Here is an 18,904-nt window from a genome sequence, read left to right as displayed (position 1 = left end):
CAAGCTATCCCGCTAGGATGTCTGTGTGATATAAAACATATACATGTATTGTTATAGAACAAATTTGTCGTTCGTTATATCCGAGTAAATTTTCACAGAATTCTTCAACTGGGACAGAAACGTACGCTCGGTATAAGCGCAAATTTGTTTTATCGGAGTTCGCTTAAAAATATGTTGAGTTTACAATGTACACACATATACATATATTGTTATGGAACAAATTTGTTGTTCGTTATATCCAAGTAAATTTTCACAGAAATTCTTCAACTGGGACAAAAACGTACGCTCGGAATAAGCGCAAATTTGTTTTATCGGAGTTCGCTTAAAAATATGTTGAGTTTACAATGACCGATGCCAAGTTTCTTTATTATATCACGGTTATAAAATACGTCAATTTATTTTGGCCCAAAGCACCGGCAACAGGTGTCCCACAAACGTTTAGCCTAACAATGGCCACTTAAAAACCGCAGCCAAAGTTTCTAATTTTAATTTTAAGTATCTAAAGTACTTGGACGTCAGTTTAAAATAGAAAAGTGAAAAGAAGCCAAGATCTTGCGAAATGCTAGAATGACAGTTTTTATTCGCCCACCACAACAATTAAAAGCTAGTGAAGGGGAACGACGCCTCCACAACGAAATTTTTTAGATGTCCTGATCAAGTGGCATGAAATGACCGATAAGCAATTTCAATTGTTAACTGGGAAATATTTCTGAAGTATTTTAAGTGCAGTCATAAATGAGCCTGCCATTTCGGTTTCAAAGCAACCAAACAATCAATTAACAACTGTGTATGAAACCGCGCCAATAAAATTCCAGTATAAATCATTGCTTTGATTTAAATAAGTACTTAAGTTAATGACTTCTTTTACTCAACGAACAGACGATCAATACAAACTGACTAGAATCTACTACAGGTTTGATAAACGAGCGACAAGAAAGGTCAGGACGCGGACATGTTAACCTTGGATAAATCAAGATTGGAGAGGAAACATTCAGCTTTAACTTAAAGTTAAGAAGATTATAAAACTTCAAGCTTTGACAAGCTTTAATACTAAGAAGCAAACAACCATGATTCTTCAACGTGCGTGTAATCTTGCCAATTCACGAACGTATAAACTAGCAAATAAAGAAACGGTTAAAACGCAAAAGAAACGGAATTTTACAGCACAAGATTAAATTCTATTGTCATTTCAAAGCTTTATACTTATTTTACCGATAAGATTCGTTCGACGCTCACAACATGCGAACTAGCGCACAAAAGTAGGAAGAGATTTGAAAAGAGGAAAGATTAATTCCGTGCGTAGTTAACAAAGCTCGTGATTATAACAGCTAAGTCGACTTTCAAAACAATCCTACGTGAGTCTTGTAACTTCACGAACGAGCTAAAACATGAATTTCAGAGGAAAGTTCGAAGAGGAAATATTAATATTGTACGTAATTCTAAAGCTCCTGATTTTAAAAGTTTGAGCACGTCACCCTAAATAATCCTTTAGGTTTTCAGCACGTGAATCACACCGCTTCACGTACGATCCAGCAAAATTCAAGAATTTAAACGGCACTTTAAAGACGAAAGGTTAATCTCGTACGCAAATTTAACAGACCCTGCCTATTTTACTGAAGAGCTTATTGGTACGCTTGGGCATCCGAAACATCCCTTCATAACGTAAATCCTTCCCACTTTACGTAAAGATTTACGAGGCAAAAAATAAAGCGAGATAGCGTATTTATAAACTCGCCTCCTCGAGCTAATTTGAAGGAAGAGGAGAGATACAACAATTTTACTCTGGTGACACAGGATGGATAACTTCCGGTGTAAGTAGAAATGACCAGAGGGGAGGGAGGGGAGACAGTGTCGTTCATTTACAGAAAAACAATGAGTTTTTACCTCAGATTGTGGCATCAAAGAAATCTATACTTAAATTTCCTTTTTTTAGATCTCTTCTTGGGGCTTTTGGTATTTTTGGTATTTAACAAGTATGGAGAAATTGTTTCAAACTTGAGTTTTACAGTCACAAACACGAGTTCTCTTAGAAGGCAAACGTAATATTAAGTAACATTTCAAGACAAACAACTTTTTATTGGTAAGCTCAGAACTCCTTACTAATTTATACGTTCTTTTTTTTACTAATAATTTGTTATTACATCAAGATCAGTCGATGAGTCTCTTTATTCTCAAAATCTGTCCGATTGACCATGTATTGAAGCTTAAGGAGAAGTGAAACATTGACAACTCAAAGGCAGGCAGGTTTATGCACGGTCTTTCACGCATTGCTGATCAAGCAATCCCTCTCAAGACACCACTTACCCGTGTCTGTTTGCTTTATCAGCCATTATCTTGTAAGCTTTAATTTCCCATCCCGCCGCTACTTAACGAGGCAGAAAGGGCTCAACGTGGATTAAAAATAGCTCTGCGCTAATTGCAGACAAAAATTCCGCACCCACCTTGAATGTCCGCGGTGCCCTCAGACTTGGGAATCTTGAAAGCTGCCAAGAACAAAACAAGACGCCATTAATCCAGTTGTTATGGCTCAGACAAAGTGGCGGGTTGGTAAATAAGGACTTAGCCTCCAAAACTGCTTTCAGGAGCAACCCTAGTTATTAATAGTCTCATGGTTATAAAGACAAACAAAAGATTTTTTTGTGCGCGATTTATTAAGCACAGTGGGAACGCAACGCAACTGTCAAGCACATGTTTACAAATTCAACAGAATGATCTCGAAGCAAGACATGCATGCATGAGTTGCTTTAAGACCTCCACCGACGCAAAACTGTGCAGCGTTTGTGAGCAGGCATATCTTTTACGCGCGAATTAAAGCAGATTCTCTGGGAAAACGCAGGCGCGGCACGAAGCCAGGGTCAGTTATAGTTTATGGATTCTCTATGAAATCTCGATGACAAGTAAACAAGCTGTAAAAGGAAGGAAATGTGCAAAAATACCATTAAACTAATTAGCGCTTGTGTTACACAACAGAGCTGTGTTTATCAAAAGGCACCAGCTATAATTGCCATTCTTCCACACAATTATCAGATCTCCTGGATTTCTCAGCGGGGAGGACGAATGCGAAGCTCCCTGGGAGGACCTTCAGGCCCAAAGAACAAACAAAATAGCAAACACTCTTTGCAGCGGCCGCCATAGGAAGTAGAAACCACAGAGCAAACACAGTTATTGTCCGTTTAATTTTGGCAACCATAACAATAGAAAAGTGCTAATTTGGGTTAATGAAGCGGGACTTAAACGCCTTCTGGCGAGAATCTAGGAGTTGGTGAACACTTTTTGATGTACAAAAACTGTTAAACTAATTACATTTTGCACAAGGCAACAATAGCGCTACAGGGCGCCATCTCATGCCCCCACGATGGACCCCTACATCGCGAGACCCCAGCGAGGTTCACAGAATTGCGCAGTTGTAGTCGTAGTACACAGCTCGCTTGTTTGAATTCCGTTGAATAGCCCCAGGAAAACGTGGGCCTAAACAAACAACGTTTTCAGCACGTACTTGAAACTTGCATAAATAAAAACAACGATATATCCGCGTAACATCACTACATTTTCTTGTTGTTTGTAAACAAAACTCATACAGAATCTTGTGCTTGAAAGATCATGTTTTAAACTTTTTACATATAACAGGAAAAGTTATGGACTCCTTTAAACAGTAAAACAACATGAAATATATTTGCATAAAACGGACAAAAACTGACAACTGCGTTTTGTTTTCTAGAGAATTCCGGTGACAAACACAAAATTAAGTTTAACTTTTTACCACCCAAGAGACCTTAGGTAAAAATTTAATAGAATTTCTGAAGTTTCCACGTGGGGAAGTTTGCAAAGAAAAACAGCACCACATGAAAGCATTGTTCGATAGTTTTCATTTCAATGGTCAATCTGCACGAATTCACCTACAGGATTAAAAGTTAAAACCACAATGCCTTTCTCAAACTTTGACACCAGGAGAGAAAGTTTCAAGTTGATCCGAACTCCGGATATGCTCTCCGTGACCGAAGCCAGTGTTTTTTGAGATCAGTTAGGCAATACGATTATCGCTTTAAGGTGTTAAAAGTCACGTAACAGCTCGCGTTCGTAGCAGGAGGTTCCGACTTTTAGCGCTTAAATAATGTTTTATTCCTATCACGAAGAGAGAACAATAAAACACTCCAAAACAACAGGAACTGAAAGCGCCCCTCCATTGCCTTGGCAAGCACGTAGGCTAGAGGTTTATAAAGATAAAGAAGAGCTTTAACGTGAGCACTTGAAAACAATCACATAACACTGCAAGAAAAGTTGATAATGAAGTCTGCTAATCACGCGTTTCCGGTTTGCGATTCACCAAGTAGTTTATCTCGCTGCAAACTCTTTCAATCCCAAAAAGGCGGAAGTGCAAAATTGCAAAATTGATAACGGTCAATGTCATTTCACAAATGACTGATAAACAAACAGGACCAATAGCTTTCATGTGAATGGTCACACACTAAAATTCTACCCACAAACTTTTGAAGTTAGAACCACCTTGTACAGCATAATGAACAGTACTACATGAAAGCACTGCTCAATAGCTTTCATTTGAATGGTCACACACTAGGTTTTCAACCACATACTTAAACGTTAACGGTTAGAACCACCTTGTGCAGCATAATAAACAGTACCACATGAAAGTACTGCTTAATAGCTTTTAGTAGAACAGTCACACACTAGGTTTTCAAGCACGTACTCAAACATTAGAACCACCTCGTACGGCATAATGAACAGTACCACATGAAAGAACTGCTCAATAGCTTTCGTGCGAATAGTCACACACTAGGTTTTCAACTACACGACTCAAACGTTGGAACCACCTTGTGCAGTATAATGCATACCGCATAAAAGAACTGCTCAATAGCTTTTTCATTAGAACAGTCACACACTAGGGTTTCATCCATATATACAAAAGCTTGAACTGCAAGGACATACAGTGCAGACAACAGCACGTGCAAGTTATCCGCACAGGCAGTCCGCAGAACATGCGAGGCGGGGCAGAGCGCGCGCGCGGAGCGTGATATACGACGGCGAAGAGGAGAGAGGAGCAACTAAAAATAACTATTTCATTAACAAATAATATTTTTTAGTGCCCCTCCTCTCGCGCTTGGAGGCTCAAGTCCCGCTCCTCAAAGACTAACTTAGGTTTTGATTGGCCCGCCAAGCCGCGGGAAACCAATATAAATATGTTAACAATTTACAAACAACGGCAACATAAAAACATAAATAAAATTTGAAGACAATCGACATTTTTCGTGTCTTACTTTTCAAGTGATAAAGATAAGATTGGAAGTTTAGGCTAACAATTAAATCTTGTGAAAATTTTCTATTACAGTTGAATCCCGATAACTCGAACCTTAAAGTGAAATCGAAAAAAGATTCCAATTATCGGGAGTTTGAGTTATCGAGGTTGGTAAGAAAATGAACCTCGGAGGGAAATCAAAAAAGGCTCGAGTTATTGAGGGTTCGAGTAAACGGATTCAACTGTACTTTTTTTTCCTTTTTTACTTTTTTACACTGTGCACAGATGTTTCGATTTCTGCCAAACATTGACGGGTACTCATCCGAACTCTTTTGAACCAAAAAAACGTTTTCCGCTTTTCTTAAAGTAACCCATGTAAAAGACTTTTGAACACTCGACTCCCAGCCAATCATAGGGCGTATTTGTCACGGCCTATTTCCAAATTGAGCGAAAATCAAGAGGTATACTCACTCTGTAGGATCGCCGAGTTTCACTCTGTATTCCTCACCACCGATCTGTACCAAAGTTTCCGCCTTCTTTTTTGAACCCTTCCTTCTAAACCTTCGTTTCTTCTCCTTGTAATCACCCGACCCGGAACTGGCACGTGATCGCGGTCTGTCCCGGTGGTGCCGATGTTTGTCTTTATGGTGATGATGATGATGATGATCATCAGAGGGGCTAGAGAAAAAAATACAAAAAAAAACTTTAACAATATGAAAACTAATAAATGAAATGAGACACTGTCAACCCTCCAAGTTTATTTTTTTCCTTAGTGGCCATTTGGCCACCAACTACTCAAGTTTGGTCGCCAGTGAAAAATTTTAGTCACCAAATTAAGCTGATGCTTTCAATCTTTCCTCCCAATGTTAGTCGCCAGGCTGGCGACCTTGGTTCAAATTTAGTCGCCAGCTCCAAAATTTTAGTCGCCATGGCGACTAAAATGGTCTTAACTTGGAGGGTTGCACTGTGAATCCTGGCCACTGAAAAAAATTCAGTGGCTCAGGTGGGACTCTAACCCACGACCTTTGGGTTGCATGACCACTGCTCTATCATCTGAGCTACAGAGCCACAGATGGGAACAGCGCGTGAGTGAATCCCATATGAACTTACATGTGAACAGGAGTTTCCTGCAACGAACATGTGAAACATGTATTACATGTGAAGAACAAATAAACGCGGTGTTTAAACAGTGTTTCGATTCTAGTTTAGAATCATCCTCAGTCATGACAAATAAATGAAATTTTTTCAGTGGCCAGGATTCACAGTGTCTCATTTCATTTATTTGTCATGACTAAGGATGATTCTAAACTAATATGAAAACTGTTGAGTAATACTTTCATGTGGTATTGTCTATTATGCTGTACAAGGAGGCAGCGTGGCCTAGTGGTCAGGGCGCTGGACTTGTAACCCGGAGGCCCCGGGTTCAAATCCTCCTCCCTGCCACTAGATGGATTTGTGTTCGGTCGTCCCGAATTCAACTGCACCACGCTTTGTAAATAGCCAAGTGGTCAGCCTCCTGCCAGCTGGGGTCTTTAACAAGTTTCTGTTCGATTTATAATATTTGTTTATCTATTTACAGTGTCCCCAGTTAAATACATTGACACTTAAATAAAGTGATTTTTTTCAAAGGTGGTTCTTACTTTTAAGGCTGTGGATGAAACCCTAGTGTGTAATCATTCAAATAAAAGCTTTTGAGCAATACTTTCATGTGGTACTGTGTAGTATGCTGTACAAGGTGGTTCTAACTTTTAAGTCTATGGATGAAACCTCAGTATGTGATCATTCAAATGAAAGCCATTGAGTAGTAGTTTCGTGTGGTACTGTTTATGATGCCGTTCAAGGTGGTTCTAAGTCTGTGGTTGAAACCCTAGTGTGTGACCATTCAAATAACAGTTAATTTCAAAATAATAAATCTTACTTGAGCGGTTTATCAGGTGAATCATCGTCATTGTTCTCCTCCATAACGGGAATAGGAATAGGATTCTTGGGTTTCTTCAGTGCAGACTTCAAAGGTTTCTTCTTCAAACTGCTATCCACAGATGGGGTGGTGTCTGAGGTGGCAGCCGAGCCGGACACACCCTTGTCTCTTATGATCTCAGGTACAGCTTTGAAGGAGGGATGGTCCTTTTTGCGTTCCATTGTCGGTATCTCTTCGTCTCCAGTGTCGGACGATTCCGAGTCTCGATCGGCTTCTCTCGGTGGCTCCTCCTCTGGAGTCGTTTCTGCGAGACAGAATGGAGTGAGAGGTTAATTAAGTAACCGCCACGGTGGACAACAAATTATCCTGGTGACGGTTCTGAACCAGAGGTGCTCAGAACGAGAGAAGGGGGATCGAAGATGTACTCTTTCTTTCAGAACAAAAAAAAGGAAAGGGAGGTTCTGTCGGCCCCTTCCCTAAATCCGCCACGTCAATATTTAATTTCCTATAACAAGGTCTACGTAACCTGTTTTACACAGAGCGATTTTATGACGGCTTTAGTTCGTTAAAACGGTGCATCATTCTGGCGCATTTTACCCTTCAAGGCCTATACACACGAGGGGTTTGCTCTTGGAGCATGACCAAAACCCCTCGTACAGTACCCACGAGGGAGCATTCTAAAGTTTGCTCACTTTGCCCTGGGATCTTGCTCCCAAATATTTTACCGGTTTAATATCGTATTTAGCATTTTGTCGGGTGGAAATTCAGCTCCCGAGGATGAATTATACCCACGAAATCGTTGGTACACACGGAGGAGCTTCGGCTTCAGCAGTGTGTTACTCGAGAAACTTACCCATAGGCGTGCTGTGCATAGGTCCGTCTGAAGCGTAGAAAGGTGCTGTGAAAACAACAACATGGAACTGAATTTAGAAACAATTCCTATTTAACAAAGAGAAGTAGCGGCAACAGCAATTGGTTATGATTTCACAAGCACTGCTAAATAGCAAGATAAACTTTGTTAAGAGAGATAAGATCAAACAATTCACACAGAAATTATAAATTGCAAACCTTTTCTGCGTTTCTTCCTTGGCGTTTTATCCTTTGGCCATCCATTTTCGCTCGGTACTACGAAAAAAAATGACGAAAACTATTAGCAAAAAAACGCAACTTGAGCTTGAGGTCATAGGAGAAAATCTTTTGTTAAATAATATCTTTAGCCTGGTCTTCACTAGCGACGCAAGCACAAGCGTGAGCATTAGTAGTTTGTGCCAAGTGAAAACAAACGTCGACATAAGCATAAGCACAAGCATAAGGACACGACGTTTACTAGTTACAAGTCTGATATGCTCAGACGCGGGGGAATCTGGAACGGAGAAATTTTGATCCTTGTGCTTGTGCTTATGCTTGCGTCAAGGCCGTTGTCACGGTGAAATAAGAGCTGTAATACTTGCGTCTGTGCTAGCGCTTGTACTTGCGTCGCTATTGAAAACCAGGCTTTAGCAAGAGGGTAGCGGGCTCGGAAAGTTCATGGAGACGAGGCCTAGACCTAACGAGATTTTTTTATATAATAATACTTCTCGTCGCAAGTTTTGAAAATTCAAGCAAAACGAAGCTTCCGACCGTATCTTATAGTTTTTTTCAGCAAAGTAAGCTCCCCTTTGTGACATAATTTCACGTTTGTTTAGACACGCGACAAGTGGTTCAAAATGGCGGGTAGTTTGTAGTTACGAATTAAGAAACGTTGCCTGCAGAACAGGCGGTTTATTTTGCGGGTCCCGCAAAATAAACCACCTGTTCAGCAGGCTATAAGAAACGAAAAATATTTGAATGGTTTGTGGTATGTGTAGCAAAAGCAGCGAAAAAGGAGACTATGAGTAAGAGAAATTACAGAGTTGAGATTATTAAAGTACAATGTGTCGTTGTTATTGTACCTTGTTCGTCGTCAGAATCCGATGAATCAGAAGGAATGCCGGGTGAAGATGGACGCTCCTCTTCCTCTTCAGATGAAGATTCTGGTTGAGTCGTGCTCACTTCTGCAATAAACAAATAAATGATAAGTTGATGAGTGAACGAGCGACCGAGCAAGCGAACGAACGAACGAACGACACATTTCATTAGATCTGCCGAAAAAGTAGTTTCGATTTTCCTTTTTTAATTTTAAAATCAAATTCTAATGAAGTTAAAACAAGCAAATCAAATATGTTAAAATCTTCTATCATAGCTTAAGACTCCCGCATGCCTTTGGAAGAAAGAACGAAAGAAAACTTTTTGCCAACCTATGCAAAATTAAAGCTGTGTAAACCAAGATTCAAGATTCAAGGCAAGACACTTTACTCTCATAATGCCTCTCTCCAACCAGGTGAATAAATGGGTACCGGCGAATTTACTGCTGGGAGTAGCTATGCGGAGTAGAAATACTCCAAGTCGCTTCATGCTACGGAAACCGGGATAAGCTCCAGGCTGATGCGCCACTCGGCTCGAACGCAGACTTCTTAGCTAAGATTTATTAACCAACAAGTTACAATTTGGAATTTTTTTACATATAAGTAGAGAAATAGTTTTCAACAATTACCTGACTTATCTGTTTGCTCCCACATTTTTCTAGCCAGTTCTGAAAATGAAGTACAGTAATAAACAATTCATTTCATTTGTCATGGACTGAGATATCTGTAGGTTTAAACCAGCCGTCGCTTTGCACGATAGCATTTCTTTATTTTTTTCTTTCTTTTAGATGCAATGTTTGGGAGGTCATGGGACCGATTCCCGTCGGGGACTCAGATTTTTTTTTGCCCCACGCTCGTGACAAGATGAACATATACATCTTGTTTTGCTAGGGGTAATTTTGTCGTTACGTAGGCTACGCTTGAAAAAAGAACAATCTTAATAAAAGACGATTTGAAAAATTTAATTTGAGAAATTAATAATCTCACCAAGTTCAGGATTATCTGGGTACTTGGACTTTGGCAACACTCCATCTGACAATAAAAATGAAAATATATGAAAATTAGTCACAATTTAATGAGTACTACGTACTGTATCACAACTTAAGGCTAGTTTAGAGTATTTGGTCATAATTGGGCAGCTTTCACATATAGTGGAAGCAAGGGATTACAGGAAACAAACGGCACGCAATGCATGTAGAAGCGATGACGTTTCCCAAGGGGGGTCTTTAACAATTTTCAGGAAATTTGTCAAAATATAAACGTAAATAAAAGTAGCTGGCAACTTCTGTGTTGAATGATTGTTCAACAAAAGTTGTGTTATTTTGATGACGTAAACGATATACGATACTTCTGGCGAGCGAGCAAGGTTAAACGCCTATTGCATGCAGACTGCAGAGATGTCTGTTTACTAAATATAATAGAACTCATCAAATTTACTTTGCCTCTATCTAAAAACCTTTGTAAAGGTTTTTTTGAACTGCCCGGGAGTATTTTGCTTCGAGTTCTACGGGGCAATTTTTTGTTGAGTTGAACTTGAATTCTGTTCACATAACGTTTTTCCTGTAATTAGTTTTCAGTCCTACTCGGTTATTGGTCGATCGCAAGAGATCCCGTGCACTCGCCCGATGGCATTAAGCGATGAAATCGTCGATTTTATTGATGTATTACCAAATGTCCAGAGCTAACATTAAAAGAAACGTACAGAAATTGATAAGGAGAATTAATATTTTGAACACACCTGGGACACTGCTATCTTCATCGCCTATAGTCTCGCTGGCATCAGTAGTAGTAAACCGACTTGCTATACTGCTGCGGATTCCACTGCTGGACGGCTCTGTGGTCGAGGTACTGGTTGCGTTACCGTCATCGTCGAAATCGTACGGACTGCGGAGAGGTGCCATCTCGCCTGGGTGATAGGAACGTTTCTGAAAGGAGACAAGGCCTTTTAAATTTGGAGAAATAAAAAGAGAACGGTATGATGGAGAGACATCAGAGAGGCGAGACTACGGGGAGGGGGGGGGGGGGGGGGGGGCGTATTCGGGATTTCAAGTAACGGGGATGATTGATTGGGGGCATAAATCAAGACCCAAAAATATCCCTAGGACTTCCAATGAAACCCCAAAATATTACTAAATCAAAAATAAACCCCCCAAAAATCATTAGCAAAACACCTTTGTTTGTACTTAATTTGCAGGACTACGCAGCAAAAGCACTACCACGAATCTTTAGATCGTATTTAATATCCAAAAAAATCCCTTATTTAATTATTTAATTTTTTTTTTTTTTTTTTTTTAAAAAAATCCCTTATTTAATAAAAAAAAAATACTTGCCAAATTTTCCTACCTAAAAAATCTCGGAATCGAAACTTTCAATCCCAAAAGAATCCTTCTATCATCCCCGCCACTTGAAATGCCGAGTACCCCCCCCCCCCCCCCTTGGGGGAGATGAGGTATGGAGGAAAGTGTGAAAATAAGGAAGGGAGGGAATGGAGGGGGATCAACTGAGAAGGGAGAAATGAGGGACGGATGGAGGGAGGGAGAGAGGGAGGGAGGGAAGGATGACAGTGAAGGCAGAACAGCTGCAGAGGAAGGAGGGGGATAAATTGTGGGATGTAGGGGGGCTGATAGCATGGTCAGGGAGGGGTTAAATGTGGCGAGAGGGGAGATGAAAGTTTAGGAAAGGCGAAAGAAAGGCAGGTATGGGGCAGGAAAACGTGACAGGGTTAAAAAGGAGAGAAGGGGAGAGGGATAAAATATCGAAGGGTAAAAATGAAGGGATGGAAGTGTGGAGAAGAATGAATGAGTGTGTGAGCTGGACAACGTGCCAAAAAGAAGGGGTGGAAGTGTGAGCGGGATAAATATCACGGAGGGAGCAGGGTAGGGAAGAAAGTCAACTTACAAAGTGTTGGGCGGGTTTGTGTATCCCGTATGTCTTGTCTTTAGTCTTCCATCGCATATAAACGTTCTTGAACTCTTTCCGCACCTACAAAGTTGCGACAAAAAACAAATCGACATTAACTTTTCAGGAACTCACCCGCAGTTGAGTAAATTTCAATTTAGAAATGTGATGAATAAATGAACTCACCGTCTTGTCCAGAAGTAGATAAAACACCAATATAAACAGGCCCTTAAAAAGGAGAAAATATGGTGAAAAATTTGACGAGAAAATATGCAGTCATATAGCGCTTCATCTTAGAAATTCAACGTGCCCTGAAGCGCGCTGTTTGAAAAATTACAAGAAAAAGAGATATACAACGGTCAAAATGCAAAGAAGAGAATTGTGAGTAACATCTAAACAGACAAACATTTGTCAAGTACTGTTTCACAAGATCAAATTACTGATACTATCAAAATATCAGGGTGTTTTAGGGAGTTTTAACAGCACTTCTTTACAGACACCCATACCTGAGAGAAAGTAAAGGCAGCGAAGACATAGTGGAACATCTCTAGGTCTTGATTCACCAACAAAATGGCAAATGCAAACGAAACGCCGATCAGTGGCAGGAGACCAGCAGTGGCCCATAAACCAGCACTAAAAATACATACATAGTCATTAGCTTAAAAACATTTTCTCGCTACTGTTTTAAACTGCGTTCCAGTTAGGATCATTTAAGTCACCGTTTCTCTGGGTTGTTTCGCTCAATTTGCACGAAAAATTGCCTAGTGTAACATGCCTTGAAATGAAGTTATCTCCCAACGTGTGTTGTACGAAGTAAAATGGAGTTCTACTTTTAGTTTGCTTAGTGTCAAATAGTGTGGCACTTCAAGACAACACGTAAAACTTTTGTAAATGATCATTGTAAAAAGTAGAACTCTATTTTACTTCGTACAACACACGTTGGGAGATAACTTCAATTTAAAGCTGATTTCCAGTCCGTACTGCGCAGACTCGGGGTTTGTTTACGTTTTTGTTTTGAATTCGTTGAAACGTTACACTTCGGTGACAGCATACATGACGTTTTTTAGTCCGCCATTACAGTTCGTTTCGTTCAAGAATTTCCGATGAGCTGAAACGTCGGTTTGAAGTAGCGTCAAGGTTCTTCTACTCGTTATTATTTGTTCTGCAAGGATATCTGGCGTTAATAATGAAGAAAAAGGTAAGTTTGTCGCGGAATGTTTAGTTTTGCTTGTAAACATTCCCTTCGTGTGAGGCTCACATAAACATTGCAGCCGAGATTGCGCAGTACGGACTGGAATTCATCTTTAAGGCATGTTACACTAGGCAATTTTTCGTGCAAATTGAGCCTGAACAAAATCCGGTAGTGTAGCGGCTCTTGTAAGCTTTTAATTCTAGTGGTCCTCTAGTGAAGCAGTTGCTATTGTTTTTGGGCTAGGGGCATTGTTCCTGTTGTTTGTTCTATTGTTATCTCGAAGGATAGTGAGCCATTCAAGTCGACCTTGTGAGATCTGCTACCTGACCATACCATCGTGAAAAAATAACTTAAAGGAAAAACAATTACAGTAGAACGCCTATTAAGCGGCCACCCTCGGGGAAATGGCAACTGGCCGCTTAATAGAGGTTGGCCGCTTAATAGGGGTTTGTCAGAAATTAGCATAAGGACGTCTTTAAAGAAGGTTACATTATTTCAATACAAAATAAGGTGAAAAGGAATAACGAAATCACATAAAGACGACAATAAACCTGTGTTTGAATGATTTTATTGGCCGTCACGATCTGAGCTCGTTGGAAATTTACTTAAATGTCGTATATTACATTCTTATTGGCCACTAAATAGAGGTAAAAACAATAGAAGAACGCTCATCGGGACGGCAGAAAGGTGGCCGCGGCCGCTTAATAGGGGTGGCCGCTTAAAAGGGGTTTTATTTACAGTATTATACTGACAATATTTTCGGGACTTTAGTAACTGGCCGCTTAATAGGGGGTGGTCGCTTAATAGGGGTTCGACTGTATAAGTGAAGACTGTAGGTCAAATGCAGTGGTAGTTACACGCGGAATCTTACGTGAGACTGGATTTCTCGTCGTCATGGTGATGGTGGTGATGATGACGTCGACGTCTCTTTTTGGTCTGTTTTGTGAGTGATATAAACAACGCCATGATGAACACTAGTGTGTTGAGCTGAAATAACAAAACCAAACAATCAGTGAACAAAAAGAAAAAAAGTTAAATAGGGCGCAAATCTTTCACAGTAAGGATTCATAGCTGCATACAAGAATTAAGGCAAATGAGATTTAAAATCGAGAAGACGGAGTGAAATGATTGCACTTTGGCTCAGTCATTCACTTCATAATAACTGAAGGTACTGTAATCCATCTAACTCTTCCTCTATCGAAGCCATTCTTGTTGTTCTTGATAATTGTATTAGTCTGGTAGTAATAAAGCAACTGTTTACTACTACTGTTACTACTACTACTACTGTTTATATATGAATTTCATATATTCATTTCACAACTGTTTACTGTTACTTATTGTCTTCCTTAAACTAAGAAAACAACGGCGGTTTTCAACTGAGTGCCGAACGCAACTCAAATTTTGCTTTGGTTTTACTTCATTATGTTCTATGATTGGTTTAAAGAAACACATCACCTAATCAGCCATTAAGATGAAAAACCAAAACTATTCTCGACTTACTCACACGCGTTTTTCCCGCGCTTCGCGCCGATCACACGTGATTGATTCAAGTTCTCACTGGTTCATTTTGTTGTTTACGTCGTAATTGCTAATTGGTTTTGGTTTCGTGGGCGGTTTTCACTTGAGTGTCGAAAATAATTCGTGTTTGCTTTGGTTTTTCTTTACTTCACTTAGTGATTGGTTAAAAAAACCGGCGCCAAAAACCAATCCAATCTTGATTTGCTCACACACGTTTTCCCGCGCTTCGTGCTGGCTACATGTATTTCTTCGAGTTTTGATCGGTTCACTAGATTGCCCAAGTCCTTTGTGATTGGCCAGAGTGATTACTTTGATTTTGGTTTCACGACACTAAATCGAAAATCGCGCTAAGACAAGCAAATTGAAAACCAAAGCCAGATTTGTAGCAAAGTTAACTTACTGCAACGACGATTATGATTGGGATCGTGAAAGTCCAAATAAGAGTTCCGTCTGTTGACATCCAGCAGCTGAAAGAAAAGACAAATTCGAGTTCAAGATACAGCTTCTCCTTAATAGCATAGTAGTCTTTTATGAATTTTTTCACAAGTCAAAGTGAGGAGAATTCAGTACTTAATCATAGCATTTTCACTAAAAAAATCAACTATTATTTTTTCTACGTGAAAAAGGGAACAACTTAGTTATACTCTAGCTGAACATTGAGTCAAGTAGCTAACTTACAATCTCTCGTTGCCGTAACCTTCGCTAGCCAGACCAGCTGAAATTCCCACTACAATTGCAGGACATCCTAAAAAAAAATAAATCAGTATTAACCTTAAAATTAATGTACAAAACCGACACTCGCCAAAACGTTTTTAACTTGAAATTCAAAAATTGACTCCTCCCTCCTCCAAATGACGATTGATAGATCGATCGATTAATCAATCAATTAATCAATTTGACAATCACAACTCATGACGTTACTTTATGTGAAGGACACTAGTCTGACTTACCCCACCCCATAAAGTAATAGAAAGACATTTTGCCAGTGTCTATGTTCCTCTTCTCTCTGAGCCTGCGATACATGTGCAGTCCCTCGACGAACATCCACGAAAATGATGCGCTGAAGAAGTAGTGCAGAACAATGGCGATGAGCTTACAGATTCTCTGTAAAGAAAAAATACAACCACAGTTAGAAACGTACATTGGTCTTTGCCCTTCCATTGAATCAAAAACAATACCATATTGTTTCTGAGGAAACGAAATAAAAATAACAAAGTTGTCTTAGTGGCTTGTTAACCTGATCCTCAGTCCTGTTTATTCCTACAAGGAATGTTAGCTCCGCAATGAAAATCCCCAGGATCAAATTCTTGTGGATTGTGACAGAGTTGCTCTTCAGTTTTCTGTGAAGACAAAACAATGAACCACTTTATAGATTAACGAAGTAAATGCATCCCTTTTCTAAACAGTGGTCCGCCTCTGTTAGAAGTACCGAACTCAGGCCAATAGCTAAAAAACAGTAGCATCCCGACTTCTCGAACTAATTTTCGTTTCCTTTTGGATAATACTTCTCTGTTACTTTACCTCCGAATTCCCGAACCTCCCGATTTCTCGAAGAAATTTTCGTTTCCCCTGTAGGATCGAGAAATTGGTATTCTACTGTAGTGGGATTAAACACGCTTTTTTTAAGCTCTCATTTCTTGACCCATTCAACAGACTACTACAATTACTGATACTGATGACGTAGCTCTACAGAGATCCGTGTAATGTCTGATTGGTTGTTGCTTGGTGGTGCGTTGCGCGCGAAAATAACAACCAATCAGAGACACTGCACGGATCTCTGTTGAGCGACGTCATCATTATAGAATAAAATAGAAAAGAATAGAACTTTATTAACATGTCAAATAACCAATTAGCTCGGGAAAACCCATACTAATTTGGGGACACGAAATAATGGAACTATCCGCGACGACCCTTGCGACCGAGGGACGACTTTAGCCCGCGAAGACAAAAGCGCCTGTTTACTCATGGTGAAACTAAAACATGGATAAAATGGCCAACCGTGAGGCATCTTACCTTATGCACATAAACAAGATAAACGCCGTCAGCAGTAAGGCTAGAGACACAGCAATCCCTATGTACGTTACGAGCCGCATAGCAAAGGCCGCCTGTTCAGGATACTGCAATAAGATAAAGACAACAATCATTGTCAAATGTTGACTGTGAAAGTATTTCACTCATAAGGAAGGTGTTGATTAGATAGCCAGTCAAATGCACTTAGTTACAAAAACTGAGTTAAGTAAGGGGGATGCGGGTAGAGGCGACTTTGCAGTCCAATGAAATGTTCAACTATTACACTAGACTGCAAGATAATGTCAACCTTTCTTTAAAACATCGATGGGTGATGTGCGATGTACGAATTAAAAAGAATATGCGAAGCTAGATGTCTTTCCCAAGGAAGAAACATAGGAAGGGACATCCTTGGGTTTCACCCAAGGAACCGACACTAAAATTGGGAACATTTCATCAGTCAATTGTTATACAAGATGCAAATCCCAGTACACTACAAGTAAAGTAAAATACCAATATACGAACTAATCATTTCATCTTACCTGAAGATTCAAGTCCGACAACACAGCAAACGCCGTCAAGTGCGTGCACGTGCACACCGTGTGCGTAACGTTTGTTGACTTCAACTCACAGCCGTCCTTTGACCATCCACCACCACGTGTGTTTCTATGGTAGGAAACAGAAAAGAAAACAAGTAAACAGCCGTTTCTCTTCGCAGGCTCAATTCCCACCCCCTTCCCGCCGCTCGAGTGACGGTTGAGATTAGGGCTGAGAAGCGCCATACACTAAAACGTTTCTTTTCTAAACCTAAAAGATTTAGACAACAAAACACTAAAAAAAATATACTTACGGCACTGAATAGTTCCAGTGAACACATATGTAATCCGAGCGATTAACCTGCAAATGGAAATAAAGTTTAGTTTGACAAACCTTCTACTGAAAGTCTTTGTTATGATTCATAAAGTGTGTAATTGCTTTTGTTGTTGTTGTTGTTGTCAAAGGCTCGCGACTCCTAGCTTAAGTAATTCCGTGGAAGCAAAGGTTTTATCTTTCTTCGTGTTGATATAATAAACTAGCAACTAACAACAACAACAAAGCAAAGTGAAGAGTAAACTTACCAGTCTGTTGGCAAATGCGATGCGAATTGGATTTGGTAAAGGTACGTTCTCCATTTGTGGCAACTTGACTGAAATAACATCAGAGCTGACTTCAACATTGTACTTGGAGTCACTGAAACACACAGGAATAGCGAATGTGAGATGGTCATTAAAGTCAAAATTTTTACATTAAACAGGTTTTTGTTTGAATCTAATAATTGGTTGAAAATATTAGGGCAACGTGCTTCTAACCAACATCCTACCATTTTTTAACCAATCAGATGCATTAATCAAAACCAATTGTGACGAGGCTCGCGCGTTTTCCCGCGCTTGGAAACGGTTGCATCTTTTCCCGCGCTTGAAAACGGTTGCATGTTTTCTTGCGCTTGACAACGGTTGCATGTTTCCCCGCGCTTGGCATGGGTTACCTGTTGCATGTTTTCCCGCGCTTAGCAACGGTTGCATGTTTTCCCGCGCTTGGGAACAGTTGCATATTTCTCCGCGCTTGGCAGGAGTTGCCTGTTGTGGCTTCGAGTTCTGCTAATTGTTCACGGTGATTGGCAAAATGGAAAAGACTTTGGTTTTGGTTGCACGAAGGTAATAAGAAAATCAAACAATCAAATATCGCCATCCTACATGTATCTCAACTAACATACCTGATTTTCGTATCAAATGATTCAGGCAGTAAGTCTCCAATGTTCTTTATAACCATGAATCCAACTCCTATGTTGTTCTTTATATCTGAAACAAAAGTGATAAAAATTGCCGTTAACAGTACGTTCCCTAGAGGAAATATTTATTAAAGTCTAAAAGTAATCTGGTGATTTGCCCATATTTACTTATTTACCATCCCCCTTCCACCTACCCAGTATTACTGAAGGTTGCCTCAACACTTCGTCAATACCTATTTTATTTCATACTCCGGATGGAGAGAGGCAATGTGAGAGTAAGTCGTGTCAATCATACAATGACCACGACCAGAACTTCTAAGTTCGGAGTTCAACATGCTAACCCATAAGGTCGCCGTGCGTTCTTTCCTTCTTTCTGCAGAATTACGCCTCAAAAAAAATTATGCCAGGA

At 40.0% G+C, this 18,904-nt stretch overlaps 2 protein-coding genes across 2 annotated transcripts in view; one reads left to right on the top strand and one right to left on the bottom strand.

Annotated features, from left to right (window-relative positions):
* The window catches only part of LOC144628960 (uncharacterized), a 469,155-nt gene that overhangs the window by 62,105 nt on the left and 388,146 nt on the right, over positions 1-18,904 (top strand).
* The window catches only part of LOC144628962 (cadherin EGF LAG seven-pass G-type receptor 1-like), a 41,500-nt gene that overhangs the window by 1,168 nt on the left and 21,428 nt on the right, over positions 1-18,904 (bottom strand). The window contains exons 17-38 of the mRNA XM_078487088.1: positions 18,481-18,565; positions 17,846-17,957; positions 17,578-17,624; positions 17,270-17,393; positions 16,734-16,837; positions 15,958-16,060; positions 15,671-15,824; positions 15,399-15,465; positions 15,121-15,187; positions 14,074-14,189; positions 12,517-12,643; positions 12,197-12,238; positions 12,011-12,094; positions 10,851-11,037; positions 10,100-10,144; positions 9,742-9,780; positions 9,101-9,202; positions 8,238-8,294; positions 8,023-8,067; positions 7,170-7,473; positions 5,723-5,929; positions 2,442-2,483 (exon numbers count right to left, since the gene is read on the bottom strand). Coding sequence (XP_078343214.1) covers positions 2,462-2,483; positions 5,723-5,929; positions 7,170-7,473; positions 8,023-8,067; positions 8,238-8,294; positions 9,101-9,202; positions 9,742-9,780; positions 10,100-10,144; positions 10,851-11,037; positions 12,011-12,094; positions 12,197-12,238; positions 12,517-12,643; positions 14,074-14,189; positions 15,121-15,187; positions 15,399-15,465; positions 15,671-15,824; positions 15,958-16,060; positions 16,734-16,837; positions 17,270-17,393; positions 17,578-17,624; positions 17,846-17,957; positions 18,481-18,565 — 2,240 coding nt within the window. The 3' untranslated portion in view covers positions 2,442-2,461. The remainder of the gene's footprint in view (positions 1-2,441; positions 2,484-5,722; positions 5,930-7,169; positions 7,474-8,022; positions 8,068-8,237; positions 8,295-9,100; positions 9,203-9,741; positions 9,781-10,099; positions 10,145-10,850; positions 11,038-12,010; positions 12,095-12,196; positions 12,239-12,516; positions 12,644-14,073; positions 14,190-15,120; positions 15,188-15,398; positions 15,466-15,670; positions 15,825-15,957; positions 16,061-16,733; positions 16,838-17,269; positions 17,394-17,577; positions 17,625-17,845; positions 17,958-18,480; positions 18,566-18,904) is intronic.

The sequence above is a fragment of the Oculina patagonica genome, chromosome 10 (assembly GCF_052425735.1).
Source record: "Oculina patagonica isolate OP01 chromosome 10, crgOcupat, whole genome shotgun sequence".
Taxonomy (NCBI): domain Eukaryota; kingdom Metazoa; phylum Cnidaria; class Anthozoa; order Scleractinia; family Oculinidae; genus Oculina; species Oculina patagonica.
The sequence above is the reverse complement of the archived record's forward strand: the minus strand, read 5'-3'. Positions and strand labels throughout refer to the sequence as shown.